Source organism: Nicotiana attenuata, chromosome 3 (genome assembly GCF_001879085.1).
Source record: "Nicotiana attenuata strain UT chromosome 3, NIATTr2, whole genome shotgun sequence".
Lineage (NCBI taxonomy): Eukaryota > Viridiplantae > Streptophyta > Magnoliopsida > Solanales > Solanaceae > Nicotiana > Nicotiana attenuata.
The window spans coordinates 11,022,668-11,046,503 of record NC_031991.1 but is presented as its reverse complement, the minus strand read 5'-3'; the positions used below and the strand labels follow the sequence as shown (position 1 = coordinate 11,046,503).

General features: G+C 37.0%; 2 protein-coding genes across 3 annotated transcripts in view; both read left to right on the top strand.

The window, feature by feature from the left end:
* On the top strand, positions 9,362-12,965 carry LOC109223308 (TATA-box-binding protein). Of its 2 annotated transcripts, none has more exons than XM_019387567.1 (9): positions 9,362-9,910; positions 10,777-10,864; positions 11,038-11,109; positions 11,316-11,366; positions 11,626-11,670; positions 11,815-11,907; positions 12,040-12,141; positions 12,238-12,311; positions 12,430-12,965. In XM_019387567.1, coding segments are annotated over exons 1-9 (603 nt in total). In that variant the 5' UTR covers positions 9,362-9,833; the 3' UTR covers positions 12,431-12,965. The 2 variants fall into 2 exon arrangements, with proteins under 2 accessions (XP_019243112.1, XP_019243113.1); XM_019387568.1 differs by having other exon boundaries at positions 12,408-12,965.
* Positions 17,379-23,836, top strand: part of LOC109223307 — a 7,363-nt gene continuing 905 nt past the window's right edge. Inside the window, exons 1-5 of the mRNA XM_019387566.1 lie at positions 17,379-17,964; positions 19,333-19,387; positions 21,740-21,814; positions 21,958-22,049; positions 23,111-23,192. Of these exons, the coding sequence (XP_019243111.1) occupies positions 17,597-17,964; positions 19,333-19,387; positions 21,740-21,814; positions 21,958-22,049; positions 23,111-23,192 (672 nt within the window). The 5' untranslated portion in view covers positions 17,379-17,596. The remainder of the gene's footprint in view (positions 17,965-19,332; positions 19,388-21,739; positions 21,815-21,957; positions 22,050-23,110; positions 23,193-23,836) is intronic.

Below are 23,836 nucleotides of genomic sequence, written 5' to 3'. Positions count from 1 at the left end.
GATATGCCTGGCTTGGACCCGAAAGTAGCAGTCCATCACCTTGCAGTCAAAAATGGTGCTCGCCCTGTTAAACAAGCTCAAAGGCGTTTTAGGCCGGACTTGGTTCCCCTGATTGAAACTGAAGTTAACAAACTCATTGAAGCTGGATTTATTCGGGAAGTTAAATACCCAACATGGGTTTCAAGTATTGTCCCTGTAAGGAAGAAGAATGGCCAGATTCGAGTATGCGTTGACTTCAGGGACCTCAATAATGCGTGTCCCAAAGATGAATTCCCGCTTCCTATTCCAGAGCTGATGATCGATGCTACTATTGGTTACGATGCGATGTCTTTCATGGACGGTTCGTCGGGCTATAACCAAATTCGCATGGCACCAAAAGATGAAGAGTTTACTACGTTTCGCACCCCCAAGGGTATTTATTGCTACAAGGTAATGCCTTTTGGCTTAAAGAATGCTGGTGCTACTTACCAAAGGGCTATGCAGAATATTTTCGACGATCTTCTCCACAAGAATGTCAAATGCTCTGTTGATGACATGGTTGTGAAATCAAGAGAGAAGGGCGACCACATGAAAGACTTGAGGATGGTATTTGAATTGCTCCGGAGGTACCAACTTAGGATGAATCCGTTGAAATGTGCCTTTGGAGTTACTTCTGGAAAGTTCCTTGGTTTCATTGTCCGACATCGAGGGATCGAAATTGATCAAGCCAAAGTGGATGCCATTTTGAAAATGCCTGAGCCTCGAGATATCCATGAATTGAAAAGTCTGCAAGGAAAGCTAGCATACCTTAGAAGATTCATATCAAACCTGGCTGGGAGGTGCCAACCATTTAGTCACCTCATGAAGAAAGGCGCTCCTTTCAAGTGGGATCAAGCTTGTAGCAATGCCTTCGAAAGTATCAAAACCTACTTGATGAAGCCTCCAGTTTTAGCAACTCCTATACTAGGAAAGCCATTGATACAATACATTGCGGGGCAGGAAAGGTCTGTTGGAGCACTGTTGGCCCAAGAAAATAGCGAGGGGAAAGAAAACTAATCCAACCTATTTTACTTGAGCAATGGGATGATGACACCTAACGAGTTGAATTATTCGCCAATTGAAAAGTTGTGTTTAGCGCTAGTCTTCTCAATTCAAAAGTTAAAGCACTACTTTCAAGCTCATGTTGTCCGTCTTGCTTCTAAAGCAAATCCTATCAAGTTCGTGATGTCAAAACCTGTTCTTAGTGATCGACTAGCGAGATGGTACCTCCAATTTCAACAATTCGAGATTTTGTACATCCCTCAAAAGGCTGTAAAAGGACAAGCATTGGCAGACTTCTTGGCAGATCATCCGATACCTGATGACTGGGAGCAAACTGATGAGCTACCTGATGAGGACGCAATGGTCGTTGAAGTTCAACCTCCATGGAAGATGTACTTTGATGGTGCTGCACATCGTGAGGGAGCTGGGGCTGGCGTAGTATTTGTCACTCCCCAAGGTGAAGTCTTGCCCTACTCCTTCACCTTGACACAACTCTGTTCCAACAATGTTGCTGAGTATCAAGCATTAATACTTGGGCTCGAAATGGCCGTTGATATGAAGCAATTGCAATTGCAAGTCTTTGGTGACTCCCAGTTAGTGGTCAATCAGCTTTTGGGTAGTTACGAGGTTAAGAAGCCTGAACTACGCCCATATCATGATTACGCTAAAAAGTTGATGGGGTGGCTCGGTGATGTGATTATTCAGCATGTGCCAAGGAAAGAAAATAAGAAGGCTGATGCTTTAGCTGCTCTAGCTTCATCATTAGCCCTGCCTGACCAAGCGCAAGTTACCGTATGCCAAAAATGGGTAGTACCGCCCCCAAATGAGGCTGAAGGTGAAGAAAACGAACTCAAGCATCTTGTTGCTGTTTCTGAAGTTGAGAAAGAAGAATGGCGACAACCCATTATCGACTACTTATGATATGGGATACTTCCAGAAAATCCAAGGAGAAGGACTGAAATCCGTTGTCGTGCACCTCGCTTCCTTTACTACAAGGATACTCTATACAGAAGGTCGTTCGAGGGAGTACTCTTACGATGCCTAGGAAAAGAAGAAGCTCTCCAAGCTTTGCAAGAAGCGCATTCTGGGGTATGTGGGTCACACCAGTCCGGACCAAAGCTCAACTTCCATATAAAGAGGATGGAATATTATTGGCCTACGATGGTAAAAGATTGCTTGGACTACGCTCGAAGATGCAAGGCTTGTCAATTCCATGCGAATTTTATTCATCAACCTCCTGAAGTGTTGCACCCGATTGTTGCGTCCTGGCCATTTGATGCTTGGGGATTGGATGTTGTTGGACCACTGCCAAAGTCCTCTAGTGGGAACCTATACATATTGGGTGCAACTGACTACTTCTCAAAATGGGCTGAAGCTGTTGCTCTTATAGAAGTAAAGAAGGAAAATGTCGCAAGTTTCATCCGAGTAAACATTATTTATCGATTTGGCATTCCTCGTTACATAATAACGGATAATGGAAAGCCATTCGACAATAGGCTGATGAACAAGATTTGTGATCTCTTTGGCTTCAAGCAACGTAACTCTTCGATGTACAACGCTGCCGCCAATGGTCTAGCTGAGGCATTCAACAAGACTCTATGCAACTTGTTAAAGAAAGTCATCTCCAAATCCAAACGAGATTGGAATGACCTTATGGAAGAAGCTCTATGGGCATATAGGACGACTCACCGCACGCCAACACAGGCGACTCCTTATTCACACATTTATGGAGTCGAAGCCGTCTTGCCACTTGAGCGTCAAATACCTTCATTACGACTGGCTATTCAAGAAGGGATCACTGATGAAGAAAATGCTCGACTTCGATTAGCAGAGTTGGAAGCTCTTGATGAAAAGAGATTGGAAGCTCAACAGAGTCTTGAATGTTATCAAGCTCGATTGTCTCGCGCCTTCAATAAAAGAGTTCGTCCGAGATCCTTTCAAGTAGGAGATCAAGTCCTTGCCGTACGAAGACCCATAATTACTTCCCATAAACATGTAGGGAAGTTCACTTCAAAATGGGATGGGCCATATGTCGTACAAGAAGCTTATTCAAGTGGGGCTTACAAGCTGGTTGATGCAGATGGTATGAGAATTGGCCCTATCAACGGCAAGTTTTTGAAGAAGTATTATCCATGAAGTTGCAAGTCATGATGCTCCTCGACGTACGAGCCTAAACTGCAAGTCATGATGCTCCTCGACGTACGAGCCTAAACTGTAAGTCATGATGCTCCTCGACGTACGAGCCTAAACTGCAAGTCATGACGCTCCTTGACGCACGAGCCTAAACTGCATGTTGCTACACTCCTGGCCCGCAAGAGTATAAACTATGTACGGCCCAAAAAAAAATAAGTCCGCTAGGTTGAAAATCTCGAAAGAGGCGGCCTAGGCAAAAGTTAGGACCCAAAAAAAAAATAAGTCCGCTAGGTTGAAAATCTCGAAAGAGGCGGCCTAGGCAAAAGTTAGAACCCAAAAAAAAAAATAAGTACGCTAGGTTGAAAATCTCGAAAGAGACGGCCTAGGCAAAAGTTAGGACCCAAAAAAAAAGAGTCCGCTAGGTTGAAAATCTCGAACGAGGCGTCCTAGGCAAAAGTTAGGACGTAAAAAAAATAAAAAAATCTACCCAGTCTGAACTACGGTATGACTTGATCCTCTTCGCCGAGGTACGTAGGCAGCTTAGAGTTTTATTCTAAGTTCAGTCGCATAAGTTCAAAAAATACACATTGCCCCAATTGTTGTTCGAATGAAGTATGAAGGAATGTAAGATCAAGCTGAAATGCCATCCTCCTACTGAACTTTGACCTCATTCGATTTAAAGGGGGCAACCCTCCATGGTAAATTGATATCTTCGATGGGCCGATTTTAGGAGGATGTCAAGTATTTGCATTGAAATCCAGGGATTCTCTATGTCTTCAGGTTCGCCAAACCTTCAAGTTTGTTGGTCTCCAAGTCCGCCCTCTGCCTTAAAAAAAGGGGAAGAGAAGAGAGACATCAAAAGGAAACACAAGTATAAGGAAAAGATTGCTTGGCACGACGTTTCAAATTCAGTGAGACTTGAACTCAAGATATTTGTGAGAATATGGATCTTAAATTTCGATTGATGGCAAGTAAGACATCTTCCGATCACGAGGCTTCCATACCAAGATATGAATTTTTGTGAGACTGCGCAAATCTGCAATTGATGGCGTGGTGCAATGTAAAGTTGATTTCAAAATATTATTTGGGACGATCCCGAAGTTGTTTGATTGAGAATTTTGGATATATTCTAGATCTTGAAGTCTAGTTTTCAATAAATCAAACGGTTCCTAATTTCGACGTTCCTACACCAAGATATGAATCTTTTGGCGAGACTGTGCAAATCTGGAATTGATAGCGTGGTGCAATGTAAAGTTGATTTCGAAATATTATCTGGGACGATTCGGAAGTTGTTTGGTTGAGAATTCTGAATATGTTCTAGGTCTTGAAGTCTAGTTTTCTTGAAATCAAACGGTTTGCAATTTCGATAAATCTACACCGAGATATGAATTTTTTGGTGAGACTGCGCAAATCTAGAATTGATGGCGTGGTGCAATATAAAGTTGATTTCAAAATATTATCTGGGACGATTCTGAAGTTGTTTGATTGAGAATTTTGGATATGTTCTAGATCTTGAAGTCTAGTTTTCTTGAAATCAAACGGTTTGCAATTTTGATATTTCTACACCGAGATATGAATTTTTTGGTGAGACTGCGCAAATCTAAAATTTTCAACGTGGTGAAATCTAAAAATGGTTTCAAAATATTATCCGGCGCGATTCTGAAGGTTTTTGATTCTGAGTATTGGATATATTAGATATTGAAGTCATTAAACGGTTCATTATTTGGACTCTCCCACGACAAGATATGAATCATTTGTTACAAGCACGTAAAGTTGAAAATTGTGCGACTAAGATAAAAGTCAAACAATGAAAGCAAAAGAGAAGCTGTTCTAGCCCTCGAAGTCTCCAAGTTGAAGTTTTCAAGTGTATTCAAGTTGAAGTCCCCAAGTTGAAATCTTCAACTCCGTCGGTCTTCAAGTTGAAGTCTTCAAATTCGCTGATCTTCAAGTTGAAATATTTAGGCCCTCTAAGTCTCAAAGTTGAAGTCTTCAAGTTCGTCGGTCTTCAAGTTTCAGTCTTCAAATTCGTCGGTCTTAAAGTTGAATTGTTTAAGCCCTCCGAATCTTCGAGTTGAAGTCTGCAAAGTCCGCCAAATCTTCAAAGTTTTTCAAGTGTTCAAGTCGATGTCATCTTCGAGTTGAAGCTTTATAACTTTCCAATCTTAAGGTGGACATATGAGTCCCTTTGCACCTTAAGTTGGCCTCGCCGATAGTCGAGCCATTTTGAGAGTAATCTCTCTGGTAGTCGGGCCATTTTGAGAGTAATCTCTCCAAGAATTGGGCCACATTGAGAGTAATCTCTGCAAGAATCGGGGCATTTTGAGACTAATCTCTCCAAGAATTGGGCCACATTGAGAGTAATCTCTCCAAGAATCGGGGCATTTTGAGGGTAATCTCTCCAAGAATTGGGCCATATTGAGAGTAATCTCTCCAAGGATCGGGCCATTTTGAGAGTAATCTCTCCAAGAATTGGGCCATGAAAGTAATCCCTCCGATATTTGGGCAAGGATAAGTATCCATCCCCTCACACCCTAAGACCGCCTTCCTCATGCGTGGATCATCTTGTTGAACAAGAACATATCTTTCTAGCTTGACCTACAAAAAAAAAGAAAAAAAGAAAAAAAAAAGACAACAAAACAAGAAAAGTACAAGAAAAGAAGAAGAAATTACCTTCGCGTTATTGCTTTCGAGTCCACAAAAATAGACTCAGGTGGCTTGCAAATTCTGCGAATTGATATTCACAACCGGAGAGCATGCATCTATATATATAGATGCCGAGGATGGGGTGCAAGGACATATTAACGATGTGGGAGTCAGTAATGCAATTTGTCTCCTAAAAGGATTAGTTAGTCATTGGCTACTTCAAGTTCAAGTGGGATTTGGAGACTATCAAACACTCCTTATTTGCTTGGTGATGTGCGGATGGCGGCATTCCTATATGAATAGGAGTCCTTTGACTCTGGATGGCCACATAAAGAATTGTTATGACAAATGAAACTTTTCTTAGCACAAAGAATGGAAAAAGTTTACGTTGTGTATACTTAATGCAAGGAATGGAATTTAAAGTGGAGAAAAGTTTCATGAATACTTTGTCTTACGTGATGATTGATGGTTTGGTCATTATGTGTATATATATATGCCAATAGTAACATGGAAATTCTTTTCTTAGCTTGAGGAAAGTAAAGAGTCAATACGAGATAATTTTTAGAAGACAAATATGTCTATTGCGTATACTTCAAGCTTAGTCTTCAAAAGTTTAGACACCTTGACAAGTCTTGAAGCAGGGGCATTTGTAGGCATATAAAATTTATTGAATTTAAATTCAATAAATAATTTGGACTATATTTTAAATATACTAGTCCAAATAAATATTATGGGCTAATATAATTGGATTAATAATATAAGACCAATATTATTGGGCTAGCCCATTTAATTGGGCTAAAGTGATGAGCCCACTTCATTGAGCCCAAGATGTCATCTTCCTAGAGGCCCAGTTTGGTGCCACGTGTCAAATGACGTGGCGCGCCAAGTCAAGCGGAAGAGCCAATAGGACCATGCCATGTGTCAAAATGACAAGGCATGCCCAGTCACACTAAAAGGCAAATGAAATCGCGCCACGTGTGCAAGTGACATGTTCTGGCCAATCAAATGCGGCCATGTCACAGTTCAATTTGATTGGTCGGAAAGAGTTTGTTCTTATCACAACTCCTCCCTTCCACAACTATAAATAGGGGTTTTCATAACTCAGAAAAGACACCAGAAGTTATAACAAGAAGCAAGAAAGAGCTCGTGGATCAAACGCTGCAAATTTCTCCACAAGTTTCAAGCTTCAAGTTCAAGTTCAAGAAATCAAGTTCAAGTTCAAGAAATCAAGTTCAAGCTCAAGAACGAAGAACAAATCAATTCCAAGCTCAAGAACGAAGACCAAATCAAGTTCAAGTCCAAGCAATCAAGCTCAAGCTCAAGAACAAGATCATCGTTCGTGGCAACAAACATAGATTCAAGATCAAGCTCAAAGGCCCTTGAATTTATTTACAATTGAAAAGAAGAATCAGAGGATCCATAGAGATTGTAACACTCAAATATTCAAAATAAAATACTACGATTGTTGCAATATTTTCGGTCTTGATTTTAATTTTCTCGACGCAAATTTATTGTCTACAATTGTATCTCGTAAACGTGAAAAAAATATTTAGGAAAATAATTATAAAAAAAATTATGGACTAGTATAATAAAGACATAACAAAAGTTAATAAATAAATACTTTTAAATGAAAGATTTATGTAAAATCTACTATCATAGCAGTCTTAGTGGATAACATGCAATAATTTTTATTTTAATTATGAACATAAAATACTCTCAACTTAATGATTTATGATTAAGAAAAGAGTAATTTTGAATAGTCAACGGTTTATTAAGAAAAACTGATGATTTACAAGGTTAGTTACACACAATTGCATAAAGTTCTATTAGGCGAGCCCAGTACGCTGGGCGTTGGGTGTGTCCTGGGCGTAAGCCCCGACGGCCGAGGCGTAAGTCTCACGGAACTAAGCCCCACACATAAGTCCAGGGGTGTTTTACGAGTGCTCCGCCCCTGGGCGAGCCCCGGGCAAGTCCCAATTCTGCCTTTTAATACAGAGGACTAGGCTAGATTGTAATCTAGCTGAATTCAAAATTGAAATTTATCTCAAATGCCAACTCTCCGTGGTAAATGACGTACTTGTGGAATGCCAGGAAACAACAACAAAAATTTCTAGCGAATTAAGGGAAAGAGAATGTCGTCCTTTTGCATATTATATGGTGTTCAAATGCCGTATGCAACTGATGGTGATTAAGCTTACTCATTTGCTTAGGATTCATGACTTTAATATTATTATTTTAGTGTTGAAGTATGAATTAAAAAGTAAAAGCCACTAGCAATGACAAACAAATTATATTGTATACTTTAGAAGGAAATTGACGTGATTAATCTTATGGACTTAGGCAGCATTGACAAAGTTTCATTAGATTTTTTCTCTTAAATGGATGAACGTCATTGGTACTTCAAGACTGATCTTCAAAGGCCAACTATGATGAGTCTTAAAGTAGGGGGCATTTATAAGCATTTAAATTTTGTAGGATTTAAATCCATAAAATAATTTGGACCATATTAAATTCAAGATATTAGTCCATATAAATATTGTGGCTAGTAAATTGGGCTAATTATTTAAATCCAATATATGTGTTGGGCTAGTCTATTTAATTGGACTATAAATTAAATGATTAGCCCACTTAAGTAGCCCAAGGTCCAAATGGCTATTAGCCCATCTTAAAGCTCAGACTCATGCCACGTGTCAAGTGATGTGGCAATCCAAGTCAAAAGAACAAGCCAATAATATCATGCGACGTGTCAAGTGACGTGGCAATCCAAGCCAAATAAGTGAGCCAATTAAATCATGCCAAATGTCTAGATGGTATTGGTCAGTTCAAACGGACCAATCAAATCGCGGAGCCACACCACTCCCTACAACTATAAATAGAGGTCTTCATAAAGCTAGAAGACACCGGAAGTGATAACAAGAAGCAAGCAGAGAGCTCGTGGATCAAACACCACAGATTTCTCTACAAGCTACTAGTTCAAGCACTCAAACACTCAAGCTACAAGTTCAAGTTCAAGTTCAAGATCAAGATCAAGAACGAAGCCAAATCAAATGCCAAGGCGTTCAAGATCAAATTACTTGTCCGTGATCAAACCCAAATTCAAGTTCAAGGAGGAGATTCAAGATCAAGCTTTACAAGCCCTTGAATCAAATCAAAGTCAAGCTCATTAAGATACTTTAAATTCTTGAAGAATCAGAGGAATACCATAGAGATTGTAACACTTTCATTTATTGAAATCAAATACTACATTTGTTAAGCAATTTCTCAGTCTTGATTATTTATTTTGCTCGACGCGAAAATTTGTTGTTACAAATAATAATAAAGGTTAATGTGAATGGAATCGTGTATTTACAACGGGCCACGGACATGTAGACCAAGTATAGATGGGCCTAGAAATCCGTCCAAAATTAATAGAAACTCGGACACCAAGTCCATATATAAATAGGAAAAAGGGAATGATAAGCCTTTAACAGCCAATAGCTTACCGTCTAATAATCACCTTACCCGGTCACCGGTCACCCTCTATAAATATAAAGCCAAGGGTAGATAAGGCTCTCCTCCTCACCGCCATTACCTGCCCCTCTCTCTCAGATCCTCTCATATATTGCTCCCCCTCTCTCTCTCTCTCTAGAGATCTCTCTCCATAAAGCCCAGCACCCCTCACAGAAATCCAAATCTTTACGCATACAAATATATAAAAGCTTTCTTCTTTCAAAATTTTGGCGCTTTACAATTGATAACCAACTCTTTCCTCTTTTTTTCTTTCTTGAAATAACTGGAAATTCACGTACTGAATCTTTAAACAAAAACCTAGATTTATAAATTTTTATTTCATAATCAGGTGGTTAATAGGTTGTGGTTCTGAATCGGGTTGGATCTTTGTATTTCTGGATCTTGATTGGAAACCCTAATTGAGCCAATCGGGTCAAGATTTAACTTGAATCAAAGAAATTGTAATTTTAAGAATTTGGTTTTTGAGATTCTTGACTAAGTGGAAATTTGTGGGTATTTTGAGACCGTTGGATAACGAAACAAGGGGAATGGCTGAAGTGGGTCTAGAAGGGAGCCAACCAGTGGATTTGTCTAAGCACCCATCTGGGATTGTGCCTACTCTTCAGTAAGTTCTCTCCCTTCCGTCCCCATTGTCATGTCTTAAGGAGGGAGTTAAAGGTTTTATACATCGAGACTCACGCGAATGTAATTGTACACAACCGAGGAAACGATTTATTGGTTGAATAGTCAATATAAGTCAATCAGATTGAACCTACCGGTATCTGGTGTTTATAACCTATGTATCCATATCTCGAATTATTTTCTGCTAATGCAAAAAAAAAAAAAAAAAAAAAAAAAAAAAAAGAGCAAAAGGGTTATGTTCTTGATTCATACCCTTCTCGGCTTTTGTGCAAAGGAATGAGTTGAACATTGTTAATTTTTGAGATGCTTAAATACATTCTTTGCTGCAATGGTCCTTTTTCCTCAGATGTGTAGCAATTTTCAGTGGAGCTAAATGTGGCAGCCATCTGCATAAGAGGGAAGGGCGGGGGTGGGGTGGGGGGTGGTTATGTGGTAGCCATGTTTTTAAATGCTCTTCAAGATTATCCTAATTTCCTGCGGGGAACATTATGGAGGATTGTGGTGGTCTGTGATAACTTTTGCTGGTGAAGCAAGTGAATGTGATCTCACATAATACTAGTCACCACACATAAGTGAAATCATGAACTAATCATAGATGAGTAGCTTTTGGCGGTTGATAGGTTTCGGAGGATTAGATTAGTGAACCCCATTTTCAAGCAAGCTGTCCGGATATAGATATAGAAAGAGAGAGCAGTTTTTCGTTAATGTTATGTAAAAAATTTGGCTGATGATCCAAGATTGTAATGTGGAGACATATATTCATGCTTCTTATATGCAAGATCATCCTCTATATGTTGGGAGTTGATGTTAAATGCGGACAACTAACTATAAGCTGATTCTTGATTTCAGGAATATTGTCTCAACTGTCAACTTGGATTGCAAGTTGGATCTTAAAGCTATTGCATTGCAAGCACGTAATGCTGAATACAATCCAAAGGTATTTGAGTATAAATTCTTGATTCACATAGGCAAACCTCTTATGTGTTATCTTTTTTGGTTACCATCATTTTTTGGGGAAGGGTGTTATCTATATCAGGTCATGTTCGTCAAATAGATTGTTAACACTTCTCATTCCTTAATTGATAATGGCCCTCTCACATCATCCTGCAGCGTTTTGCTGCTGTTATTATGAGGATAAGAGAACCAAAGACTACAGCTTTGATTTTCGCATCTGGAAAGATGGTAAGCCTTATCTTTTGTTATGGATGCTTTTGTAAGTAATCTATTCCCAGTATTGCAGTTTGCTCCATTAGTTTCATGGTTTGTCCATGAAAACATTTCCTAAACCTAAATATTTTACTTTAGCCCATTCTACTGGAAAGTTTCTTCAATGTAAGGGTGTTCATGCTGGGCTTCTTTGCTAACGATATATTATCTCTTGGAATTAGGTTTGCACCGGGGCAAAGAGTGAACAATCATCTAAGCTTGCAGCAAGGAAGGTAGACCATATTTCTTGATTGTGAAACCTGATAGGGTCCTTACATGTAATACAAGAAACTTAACTCTTAACTATAATGTGGATACGGACATATACAAGTGACAACAATTAATGTTTTGAAAATTCCTGAAGAGTGATGAAAAAACACGAACATGTGGGATCTGGTAGAAAAAGATACATACCAAAAATTAGACAATATTTGTCTAAGAATTTCTGTTCTGTCTTCTATCTTACGCAACATGCAATGTTTTGTCTTTCAGTATGCAAGGATAATCCAGAAGCTTGGGTTCGATGCCAAATTTAAGGTATATATATCTCAATATATTGCCGAGTTTGCGTTCTTCTGTCTGTGTGCGCGTGCAATCTGATTTTGGAGATAGACTGTTTCTTGATCATTGATTTCAGTAGACTTACTAGTTTATTTGGTCTCTTGAATCTCTTGGTGGTAGGATTTCAAGATTCAGAATATAGTTGGATCCTGTGATGTGAAATTTCCCATTAGACTTGAAGGTTTGGCGTACTCGCATGGTGCTTTTTCAAGTGTAAGTTACTTTTCCTTGCTCCATGTTATTCTTTCTCCTTTTTCTTTTTCTTATCTCTTGATATCCCAAGAGAAAGAATAGTGCCGTTGTTATTTCTTTCATACTGAGATGAGATGTAATGTGGTTCTGCAGTATGAGCCAGAATTGTTTCCAGGATTGATATACCGAATGAAGCAACCCAAGATTGTGCTGCTCATTTTTGTGTCTGGCAAGATTGTCCTCACTGGAGCAAAGGTGAAACAGGCCTCCTTGTGTCTTTACTGAATAACTGATACTTATCCATTATTGCATAAACCGTTGACTATACTCACTACAATTTCTTTTTTTTAGGTCCGGGATGAGACATATACTGCTTTTGAGAACATCTACCCTGTGCTTACAGAGTTCAGGAAGAACCAGCAATGGTATGCTACCTGCTTATCTTTATTCTGCTTTTTCTATTTTCTTTCTGGAGGGGTTGTATGAAACTAAAGGCAAAACAAGAATGAGAGAAAATATAGACCTTCTGCTGTAACTGTGCAGATACTCATTTGAAGGAGCAAGGTTGAAGTGGGATCACTATTTGGCAGCACGACATACAGAATGTGCGACAAAGGGTCTTATGAGTGGAGTTATCGGGTCTTCTCTTCTTGAGTTCCGAGTACTTGAAGCAACAATGTGATTGAGGACCATATATGTGTTTCTGCCAACTGGTCGTGATTGTGGAGTGAGATGGGAACCAAAGATGTCCTCTTCGGCTGATGTTGTGGACTTTTCTCTTATTAATCAAAGAGCTTTTCCTCTCATGCATACGTCTTTTATATTGACATGTCAATGGTTTAAAACTGTGATACTGCTAAAATTTCTCCAAGTTAGGCCCCAATATTCTGGTTTTTCCAAGATCAGGTCATCCTGAAAACCTACCAATTACAAAAATAAAAGTAGGATTATGACTTGGTAGTGTGAAAAATATGAATGTTGTACTATATGATAGAGAGGGTTTAAAAATATCAGAGTTAGAGAGAGGAGGGTGTATTTGCTGTTGTCAATTGCGTTCATAAGGAAAAACAAATTTTGCACTCCTTTGTTATTTAGATGTATACTGGGATTGTGTTATCTGCTAGGCGCGCAAAAAACCAAATCTAAGCCAATCAAGTGACAAAGATATTACTGCAAGTCTTGGCGATGGCTCTCTATTTGTTTGCAATTAAATTTCGTCTATTTCATTTGTTTTCACCGGAAAATTTTATTTTGTGTCTCATACAACTGACACTAGTTGTATGAGGTAACTTTTTTGTTTCACAATTTTGTTGACCCAGATTTTTGTGGACCCAGAAGTGTAAGATTGGGGTTTACAAATTTGTGAGACAAAAGGAGCCTCATACAATTAGTGTCAGTTGTATGAGATACAAAATAAAACTTCTCGTTGTCACTAGTTAGATCACTTATGCAAGCAAGCGCCATGAGAATGCAAGAATACTTGTATTGTATTCTTGTTTCATAATAAATCTCACATACAATAATACGTTATGCATTATTCTAACAATGCTAGATTTTTATGTAGAGATCAAACTTGTTATCCAACCAACAACAACAAACATAATGTAATTTTACAAGTTGGGTCCGGAGAAGCTAGTGTATGTAGATCTTACCCCTACCTTCAAAAAGGCTGGAAGGTTGTTCCCGGTAATGTTATCCTACCAACCAATACGAAATTTCTTTAACATAAGTAAAGATAAATTTTTGATATTATATACCAACAGATAAAAACACACACAAAAAGAGGAAATAGAAGAAAAAATTGTTTTACACTAAACGCCAGATAGAGCAATGATGTCCTCACTTTGTATTTGAGCTGAGTACGGAAATAAGCCAAAATTAGCTCAAACTTACCAACAGGCAAGCACTGATTACCAAAAGTAGCCACCAAAAATTGGAAAATTTAAATAGCTACCTATAATGTTTCGATTATGTTAAACATATAGATGATGCAATATACAAAATTTAAGAAAGATTAAAGATGATTTGGTTTGGAGACAAATTTATAGTTCAAATCAAATTTAAAAATTTCGGTTGCCCACGGGTATAGATACACATGAGGAATATAGTTGATACTTATAGCATAGATAAATAATACACAAGAAGATACACAACTCATCTTCTACTTCAATTTTGGTTCAAATTTCAATTCAAACCACCTCAAATATCCACCAAATCGTCTCAAAATTAAGATTGAAACCTCTTGAGATGTACCCAATTTATTCTAACAACACCCACGTAAAACAACGAAATTACGGTGGTAGTTGAGTACTAAAACCTAACTTAATTATAAACATAATGGAATTTAAAAAAAAAAACGCTAGCAAATGACTACTAACACCTAATGCAATTGTAAACACGACGGAAATGGAAAAAAAAAAAAAAAAAACATGCTAGCAGTTGAGTACCAAAATTTTCATAACTTAAATAAGCTAAGCAACACAATAGAGTTAGGTTGTGGCCAACTCTTCCTCTTAGGGTTCCTCATCACTACAACGTTCTATCTAGTTCACTTTAAAAGTATCACATTACAATTTTTAGTTTTAATATTTATCCTAAAAAAAGATGATATCATCTGGTGATTTTATTTGTCTAACTGATATTGATCTTTAGGAGCTAAGTGCTAACCATCAACTTGATTAGCTTTTATTAATACCAAGATCGACTAGAATGAAACAAGACGAATACGAGCTTAAATGCAACATAATAAAATAATATTCGTAGCATTGTTGCTCTAAAAGGCCAAACTTGATATTTTTCTCAATTTCTTTTTCATCCTTTAGCTCAACATTAAAGATTCACTTCTAATTGTTCTTATTATTTATTCTTCTTCTCCCTCAGTGTCGACGACTTTGCACCCCCAAATTCCTCGACCGTTTGTTCTATTTCAATTCTCCTCCCGGATTCAAAGGCGATAAGCACTACTTGTAAAAAGAAGAAAAAAAAATAATACATAAGGAATTATTTATTTGGAGGCATATGAAGATTATTTTGATGAATTATATAAGCAGCAGAAGCAATTCCAGTATCAAATTCACATATAATCTAGACAACTAGCATATACAGAGTTTTCTGGGTTACCTCTTGAAGCGTGAACACAACCCTTCAGTCACATGAGCCTTCAGCTTCACATCGTCTCAATGAAATATTCACCACCTGATCACAATTTCCGAACATTCCACGGCTTTCTACTGGGTTACCCAAATAATATCCGAAAATAGTAATTTTGTGTGAGCGAAAATCCCTAGGAAAATGCTGAAATTCCGGCCACCGTCAACTGCCTCCCTCTAGGCGAAAAATCTTATGTATTTATAGCATAATTTTTAAGGGTTAAAACCTTTTTCCAAAACATGCTGGCTTTTCTTTTTCACCAAGAAAATGATTCCTTTATTTTCTATTATTTAGGCACATCAGTGACCACATAATTTAATTAACAAGGCTTCTAATTATGGAATTAATTTCTAATTTTCGAAATAATATCCACCATAATACATATGAATTATTCCACTAAAAATTCATAATTTCACTCCTTATTCAATTTCAAAATTTATCCTAAATCTTTTTAACTCCCCATGTTAAGATTCAGATACTAATCAATTAAATTAAATTACTAACAATTTAATTTCTTGATTATTTTCTTTAGACTTTCGCTTAACTTATTTCATGTGTCGGATATAAAATCTACTGGCCGGGTTTACACATGAAAACTTATAAGCTTTCATAAAGGTGTATCATTAATCTCTAAACCGAGACATGGATTCCATTAGCTAACTATTATTTCGCCAATGTACATTATTATTATCCAATTTACCAAGCATATTGACCCACGGAAGAATCTCGCCTTTTAATAAATCAAAACAATATTAATATACATCTAATAATAATTATATCAAGATTAAGAGTATGAGTACATTTAATGGTTAGAGAACTTATTTTATTAAGTCAGTATAAAATACTTATCTTTAGTTGGTTCGTTCAATACATACAAAATATACTAGCACAAGAAGTTGGAATTAAACCATTCCCATAATCAAGATAAATTATATTTAATCTTGTGCTACAATCATTCCTGATGGTTCGTCCAATTCCATCATTAGATTGTGAACTCAAATTTGATACTTATAAGAACCGATGATTTAATCTTCCTGTATAAGCTAAACTCTATACACTAAATCATCTACTATATAAGCAAATGACACACACTAATATATGATCTATCTAAATCTTTATTAAAATAGAATAAATAATTATTTCATAATAAATACTACATCCAAACTAGTGGTTAATAGTATATATCATAACACATTTGCTCCATTAGAATGGAGAGAACTGAGTTTACTGCCGTGCACTAAAGATGTTCACTTAGTACGTTGTTGGATCATTAAACTAGAAAGAAGGTATTGGCATTGTCTTAGTCTTATCCTCATTCCACATGTAATTTCAATTTTAGTGGTTGATTCAAACTTTAAAAATAGAAGTCCGTCATTAAAGGCCGTTCGAAGCTTCGATTTTAGAAATTGAATTTTTCGAATTTGTTAGTTGTTTGGATTGCGTATTGTTCTAATTGATTGAAAACAACAAGATGAGTTCATAACTTAAAATTTGAAGTGATTGGAATAGATTTGAGCTAAATTTGAGTTAAATTTCAGAAGATGCTCCACAAAGAAGAAGAAGAACACGTGAAACTCCATTGGAGGATTCATCTGCATAACAATGTATAATATTATAAAATAATGTATAAATACCTTTTATATGCTATTATATACAAGGTCGATACATTATTTACAGATATTTGGTGGATTTCTCGTATTTATAGGTGAGCTTTAAAAAAATTTAAATAGCGATTTTGAGAATCTATTCGAAGTTGGATGCTGAATCTTGACCTATTGTTTGAGGCTACAACTTTGCAAAATTGTATATAAGCCTCATAATTACAATATATGTGTGTGAATTGTACTTATATGTAATTCTCTCTTCAATTTACGTGCTTTATTTCATTTTTTTGTTTTAAAATTAGTGTTACTTTGCTACCCTTGATAAGTTTTTAATTTGAACAATTTTCATACTCTTAAGAATTGAGATGATATATTTAAAACCATAATCCAAATAATACTTTTGAATGCTACATACCTTTAGTTTAAAACTATAATTCAAATATCTATCTTTATATTCTTAATCACATCAAAATAACACGAAGGAAATTACTATATATATATATATATATATATATATATATATATATATATATATATATATATATATATATATATATATATATATATATATATATANTATATATATATATATATACTACTTAGAAATGTCAATTTGAAGTGGAGGATGTGAATTGAAGAAAATGAGAAGTTCAATTTACAGACTACAGTCACGTGGTTGAAAGATGGCTGCCAAAAGGAGATATTTCTAACAAGGAGTCGTGCAATAATTTTAGAAACTTGTGGTTAAGAGTACTTTTCCGTGAAGAAATTGAAGCCAAAATGCAAAAGCAACGAACTGCCACTTTCCTCGATAGTACTTTTATGCTTCATTGCTTATACCAAACCAAAATGTGAAAAACAATTGTCACCTTCTTAACAAATCATAACGATCATTCTCTAATTTCGTGGCACCTACCCACTCCCGTCCGCGGGAAAAAAAAATATCTGCTTCAACAATGGCGCAATTCACCGTGAGAGGGCGCGTTAAGCCACTGTTCAACGGCGATGGACTCTCCGTCGGCTTCGAAGTTACCGGTAGTCCTTTAGGTCGTGGTAGTAGAGGTGTGCACTGCAGTGAGGCTCCTTGTTCATCACCGCTACAACTTCAGGAACTCAAACTCCGTTTTTCTGGTGCTCGTAGTAGTACTACCAGAGTCTATGCAAATGCTTCTTCCTCATCAATCGGAAAATCAAAGAAGTTCCGCATGAATGATCAATCGAATGGGATGAAGGAAGAGGTTTGGGAGGAAATCATAGAGGAAACGGAGTTTGAGAAGGATGAGCTTTCCACTTTCAGAGGTTTGGTCTTGGACATATCTTACAGGTGTGTGCGTTTTCTGGTATAACTAGTACATTCGCTGTTTGAAAATTAGGGTTCGAGTTCTTTTTGGGAATGATCTTGTTTGAATTCTTCTGTAGAGTTGATAAAACAAGTATTCGTCATTGGAGTATACTGTACTACAATATAAAATCTGATCAAGTGAATTATTTAGTCTTTAGTGTTTGACTAATACTATTTGTCATTATTTTTTAATAAGTATGTTTGGCTAATGTTATTATTTGATTGTTCTTGAAAGCCCATGACTAGTTTTGTTCATGTGAGATGTCACATGTTATAGGGGGTAAAAGAGATTGAAGAATTTGTAAAGGTTATAACTGTCGAGATACAATTTTTTTTTTTTTTGGCAATTAAACAATTTTATTACCAAAGTATAAACTATGTACAGCTCAAGAGATAAAGAAAAACAGTCTGCTGAGCTGGACAGAAGGCCCCAGTTCAGCTCTCATTTTATATCCTACCAATTTCTAGCACCTTCATCTCTACTATTCTAGTTTAAGGATAAAAATTCAAGTTTTTTAGTTTTCCCGCTACGGATGGCTTTATCGACCCCTTATGAAATACATCTCGAACAATAATCTTAATGATAGTATCAACATCCCTTTTTTTGTTCATGAATACCCTTTGATTCCTCTCTTGCCAGACATAGTAGACACCCCCGGCTAAAACCATCCTGTACAGCTCAGCCTCTGGATTCTTGCCATTATAGTTAACTACAGCCCAGTCAAGTTCATCATTCCAGCTCATTACTTGCCTCCGAATACCTTGCCATTGCATCAGTTTACTCCATCTTTCAGTAGCAATTGTGCATTGAAAGAACAAATGTGCTATACTCTCAGTTGCCTGGTTGCATAAGGGACATATATCAGATGAAATCACTCCCCACTTATACAGCCTATCTCTTGTGTACAGTCTTCCATGAGCAGCCAACAATACGATGTAGGTGTACCAATTTTATTGCAAGTTATTCTTCTCCAGGGAACCTTAGGATACATCTTCTTGATAGAAAAGTGCTCCATGTTGAGGTACAAATTTCTTCATCTTTTGTGGAAAAGAAGGTGGTTTCCTTGAAATCAGGATGAAGAAGAATGGAGGATGGAGGTCTTAGGTAAAGAAAGAGGACCCCCAATATTCTTATGCAATGCATTTGTCTGAAAGTATTCTACTTTTTTGGATTAGGCTGGTGCCGTACATCTGAACATAGAAGAAGTCTGCTTTTGTTTTCATGCTGCTATCTTTCGTCATTTCTATTTGTTTTGCATTATATCTATTGTTTTAAAATTTAAGCAGTTACTGGAGTGGTATACCTCTTTTTGAATTTGTTGTCAAGTCTAATTACTTTTTGCTTGCTAGGCCTGTTAATGTTGTCTGCTGGAAACGGGCTATTTGCTTGGAATTCATGGAGAAGGTCAGACCATTTGATTTCTTGCTGTTGTTAGAACTCCTTGTAATTACTACATTTGTTCCTTCCTGTGGCCTTACCGATCAAAACCAAAAAAAAAAAGAATTTCTTCCTGTTGCCTCAATAGAGCCAGCATCAGATCCAAGATATAAACTCCACGTGTAATGAATTTTTACACAAATTTATGTTCCGCGTTGAAAGTTCAGGGTTCATATGAACCCGGTGCATCAACCTTGCGTCCACCCTGAATAGAGCTGTCTTTAAACAAAAAGGCCAAATTTTTTAGAGGGCAATTAGTGAAACTTCGTGGAAATACTAATTGCTTGATTGTTAATGAGTTAGAAAACAAGACTGGTTCTATCCTAAACTGTTAGAGCCTTTCAGTCTCTTTGAACACAACCTGCCTCCTCCCCTCATAGTCCTGCCATTTTGTTCATTGGGAAGAAAAAGAAAGTTACCCTATCCCACTCGGGAGCTGGAGGTATTGTTTCCCCATTTCATGCCAGATATGCGGGTAAATTTCAGAGTTGACACCTCTCCAAAAGGCTTTATTTCGCTTTGATCTAATAAAACCCTAAGACTATTCATGTTTGCGTCAAAAGTTCAGTTACGTTGGCTGAGAAGTGCTTGAATCACCTAATACATGAACTATATGCACGAAATCAGCCTTGCAAAAGTTTGATGTACTGTAATAATTCTGTAGCTTATGACATATAGACAAAAGAAAAAAGGATTTTCATACCCCTGTGAACAACATTAAACTTTTTTTGGATTTTGTTAGCTCCCTGATCTCAGCATAGACATTGTATTGGAGCCCTTTTGATGTTGACAATTTTTGTTTTGTTAGCAGTGTTGTCAAAGGCACACTTAAAGCGCGCTTAAGCCCTGAAGCGAGGCTCAAAACATGTTGAGCGATTTGCCTCCCTTTGTGGGCGCTTTAGTATCGCATCAAGGCTCTAACGCATACTATTCCTTTCCAATGAGTGTAATCATGAAAAGGCAACATTAAACAATTGATATTTCACTTTATCGTAATTTTTTCCCAATATCTTTGTCCATAAATTTGTTATTCATGCTTATAATTATTAGTCTTGGACTACATATACATATTTTTACTTTTTCTCAAGTTGCGCCTTTTTTCATTAAAGCCCAAGCTTTATTTGCGCTTTGCGCTTAAAGCCCCAACGGACCTTAGAGCTTTTTTGCGCATTTAACCTTTGATAAAACTATTTGTTAGCTCCCTTTTCTTTAGCATAGATATTGTACTGGAGCTAGCCTTTTGGTTCCTTTTGTAACTATGCATCTTTTTCATGCCTTAATTAATGATATTTACTTACTTCATTGAGATAAGGTCTGCGTACTCACTACCCTCCCCAGACCCCGCTTGTGGGATTATACTGGGCTTTTTTTGTTGTTGACTTGTTGTTGTTGTTGTTGTTTTGTTCTTCATTGGAAAAAAGAAGAAGTAAAGAGGTAAAGAAGGAAAAGAAAGCCTTGATATCTGAGGTTTTCTATTTCAAACTTAGTAGTGATGATATTATGCATGAATTTAGGATGTAAAGTTTGGATTCGAACAAGGAGAAATGAAATTAATATTTTCAATTTATGCTTACTAAAAAGGTTGTTTTGTGCTTGTTACATTGTGCTTAGAGTCCAGTGGATGTGATGGTGGAGGTCACGATTCCCATTGATGATTGCTGATTTTGTGGTTGTGTACATGCTGATGATTCTTTTCCTTCGGGATATTGTGGAGTAGGAGAACTCAAGTCTTGTTTAGATGGGGAAATTACCTTGTATAAGCCCTTCTATTAAGTGGAAGGGAAAGGGCTAAGATAACCAAATTTCCTTCTCTCATGAACCAATCTACAGTGAAGGTTCCAATTCTAGGTGACTCAATCTCAAAGATTTAAAATCATTTTACAAAAATAGGTTCCCTTGACCCCAAACTTCAGGTCACTAATTTGACTATCCTTGGAGAGACAGCTTCTTAGAAATTAAAGCTGCTAAGCTTCAAAGAATCAGTGGCTCAATGTGGAGTGTTAACTGGATATTTAAAATTCAACATGTAATGTCCGGACACGATATTTGCCAGGGATTATGTAAATGACTTAATAACCTTATTTGCTTTAGACTTAAAAGTTTTAATCCTTCAATATTACAGCATTTTTCATACCAAGAAAAGTATTAGCATTATCAACATTCTAATCTGAACTAATCTTCATGACCAGTTGTAGTGCATATTGTGATTTCTAGTTCTGATCAAGTTATTATTGGGTGAAACTGTAAAGCAACTTCCCAGCATCCTCTTTTTCACATTATTTTCTTTTTGATATAAAGCTTTTGATTTGTTCTTCACAGGCTGATGTTCTGGAGTATTATGATCAGACTGTAAATTCACCAAGTGGCTCCTATTATATTCCTGCTGTGTTAAGGGTATGCCATTAGTCAGCACCAATGACATTCTAAGCCTTCTCTGTGCATTTCAACTGGCATCATTGGTTTATTATGCTTTCTTTCTTCTTTATATCTTGATTTGTCTGTTCTTTTTTCTTACTCTGACATCTCGGTACTTCCAGGTTCCTCATTTACTTCAGGTTGTCAAACGGAGGAGAATAAAGAAAGCTCTCAGTCGTAAGAATATCTTTTATCGGGACAACTACATGTGCCAGTAAGTGCTTTGCCACCTTTTTGATGCCTGTAGTGGTGCTATTTGGTTCTGGTTAAAAACTGATATTAGAACTGTTCTACTTCTCCAAAGGAATGATCAACTGTTTTATTCTCTGAAGCAAAAATGTACCTGTAATTACTGTTGTGTGTTTGACAACAGCAAGCACGATGAAGTGAATAAGCAAAAATGAACTCTTATATCTCCACATAGAGTTCCCTTTTGGCCCCTCAACGGCCCTTTTCCCATCCGTATTGAGCTCTAAAAACATGTGGAGTATACTTTTGAAATCACATCTATTGAGTCCTACTCAGGCACACCAAAAAAATTAAGGAGATGCCATTTTTCCTGTCACTTTAATTGAGGCAAAGATGATTAATGGTTCTCATTCTTTTGCACACAAGGACCACCAAGACATAAAATTTTCCTCCTTTTGATTGGATTCTTAGCTTTCGGATTAGCATAAATCACAGATTCCATAGTAAGAAAGCAGTTTTCTTGGTGGCTTCAAGGAGAAATTCTAAGATATAGAGTGGCATTTCGGGGGGAAAAGAAATGCACATCTCGGTTGCTTTCTCCTCTACTAAATGCTGCAAGGCCATAATAGATGTTAATTCCATGTTGCAAATTCCTGCTACTCTACCAGAAACTTTGAATGTACATCCTCTGTTATCTCGAACAACCAAGGAAACATCTATTGTGAATGACTTTTGCCACTAAACGCCAAGCCAAAGCAACTTTGAAGCCTATTACAAATTCATCAACAAAGTTATCATGTTTTACATTCACAAAGATCTCCACCATTGAGCACAAGTAACCACCTCATCAAACCTTATTTCTCTTGTCCTTGTTTTATCGTTTATTCTCAACAATTTTTCTCCTTAGCTCCCCTTATATTGGAAATCTGAGTAAGGTCTTGGTTTTGCTACTATAAATGGGACAGATTTTATGAAAGCTAAACAGAGACAGGATGTGTCTTGAGCTCTCTTAGCTTTTCCTGTACTTGTGACTTGGGAGACCATGATTTATAATCAATGTCCTAATACCTTTTCCTATATTAACAGATATTGTTCTTCGGATGAGAACTTGACTGTTGATCATGTTCTGCCAATTGCCCGTGGTGGAGAATGGACCTGGGAGAATCTGGTAAGATTGCCTATAATGTTATCTAACTCCCGCTGTCACTTAATTATTTTTCTATGCAGATAATAATGTTTGTGCTAATTCGGCTTCAAAAGATTGCACCTTTTGTCCTTATAAAAGGCCATGACTGGTTAAGCATCAATTTGAGTTGATCAAAATCTTAATCTAGGTCGGTCTAATTCGTCACTTGATTTCTGCTTATTTTGATTAGGAGCAAAGGATGTGTAAAAAAGCTATGTATTATATGCCGATATAGATCATGCACAGATATAAAGGACAAATGGATTTGGTAGGTAAAATGTGGATAACATACTAGAATTGTCTCAACTAGTCCGATGATGTTGAAATTCCTTGGGAACAGGACTGACTAGAATGAACCAAGTCTTAGAAGCTGGATGGTGCTAGTCTAACGATTATTATTGCGTGAGCACCAGTTTTTGTGTAATTTGGTTTTGCAACTTGAACTAATAAATATCATCTGCTTTGTCAAAAAGAAAATTTAAAGATTTAATTAATGTTGTAAATTAGATTTATATCGCAAAACAACATTTCATTATATCTGAAGTGGCAACTCTTGAATGAGGCTTCCCTTTTTCCTCAGTTCTCACTTCAGATAGTGTGTATCCCCCCCCCCCCCCCCCCCCCCC

Coding starts and splice junctions, on each gene's coding strand:
- LOC109223308 (XM_019387567.1), top strand. CDS start 9,834: ATGGCTGAAGTGGGTCTAGAAGGGAGCCAACCAGTGGATTTGTCTAAG. Junction 10,865..11,037: donor ATGCTGAATACAATCCAAAG/GTATTTGAGTAT, acceptor ATCATCCTGCAG/CGTTTTGCTGCTGTTATTAT. Junction 11,367..11,625: donor CTAAGCTTGCAGCAAGGAAG/GTAGACCATATT, acceptor TTTGTCTTTCAG/TATGCAAGGATAATCCAGAA.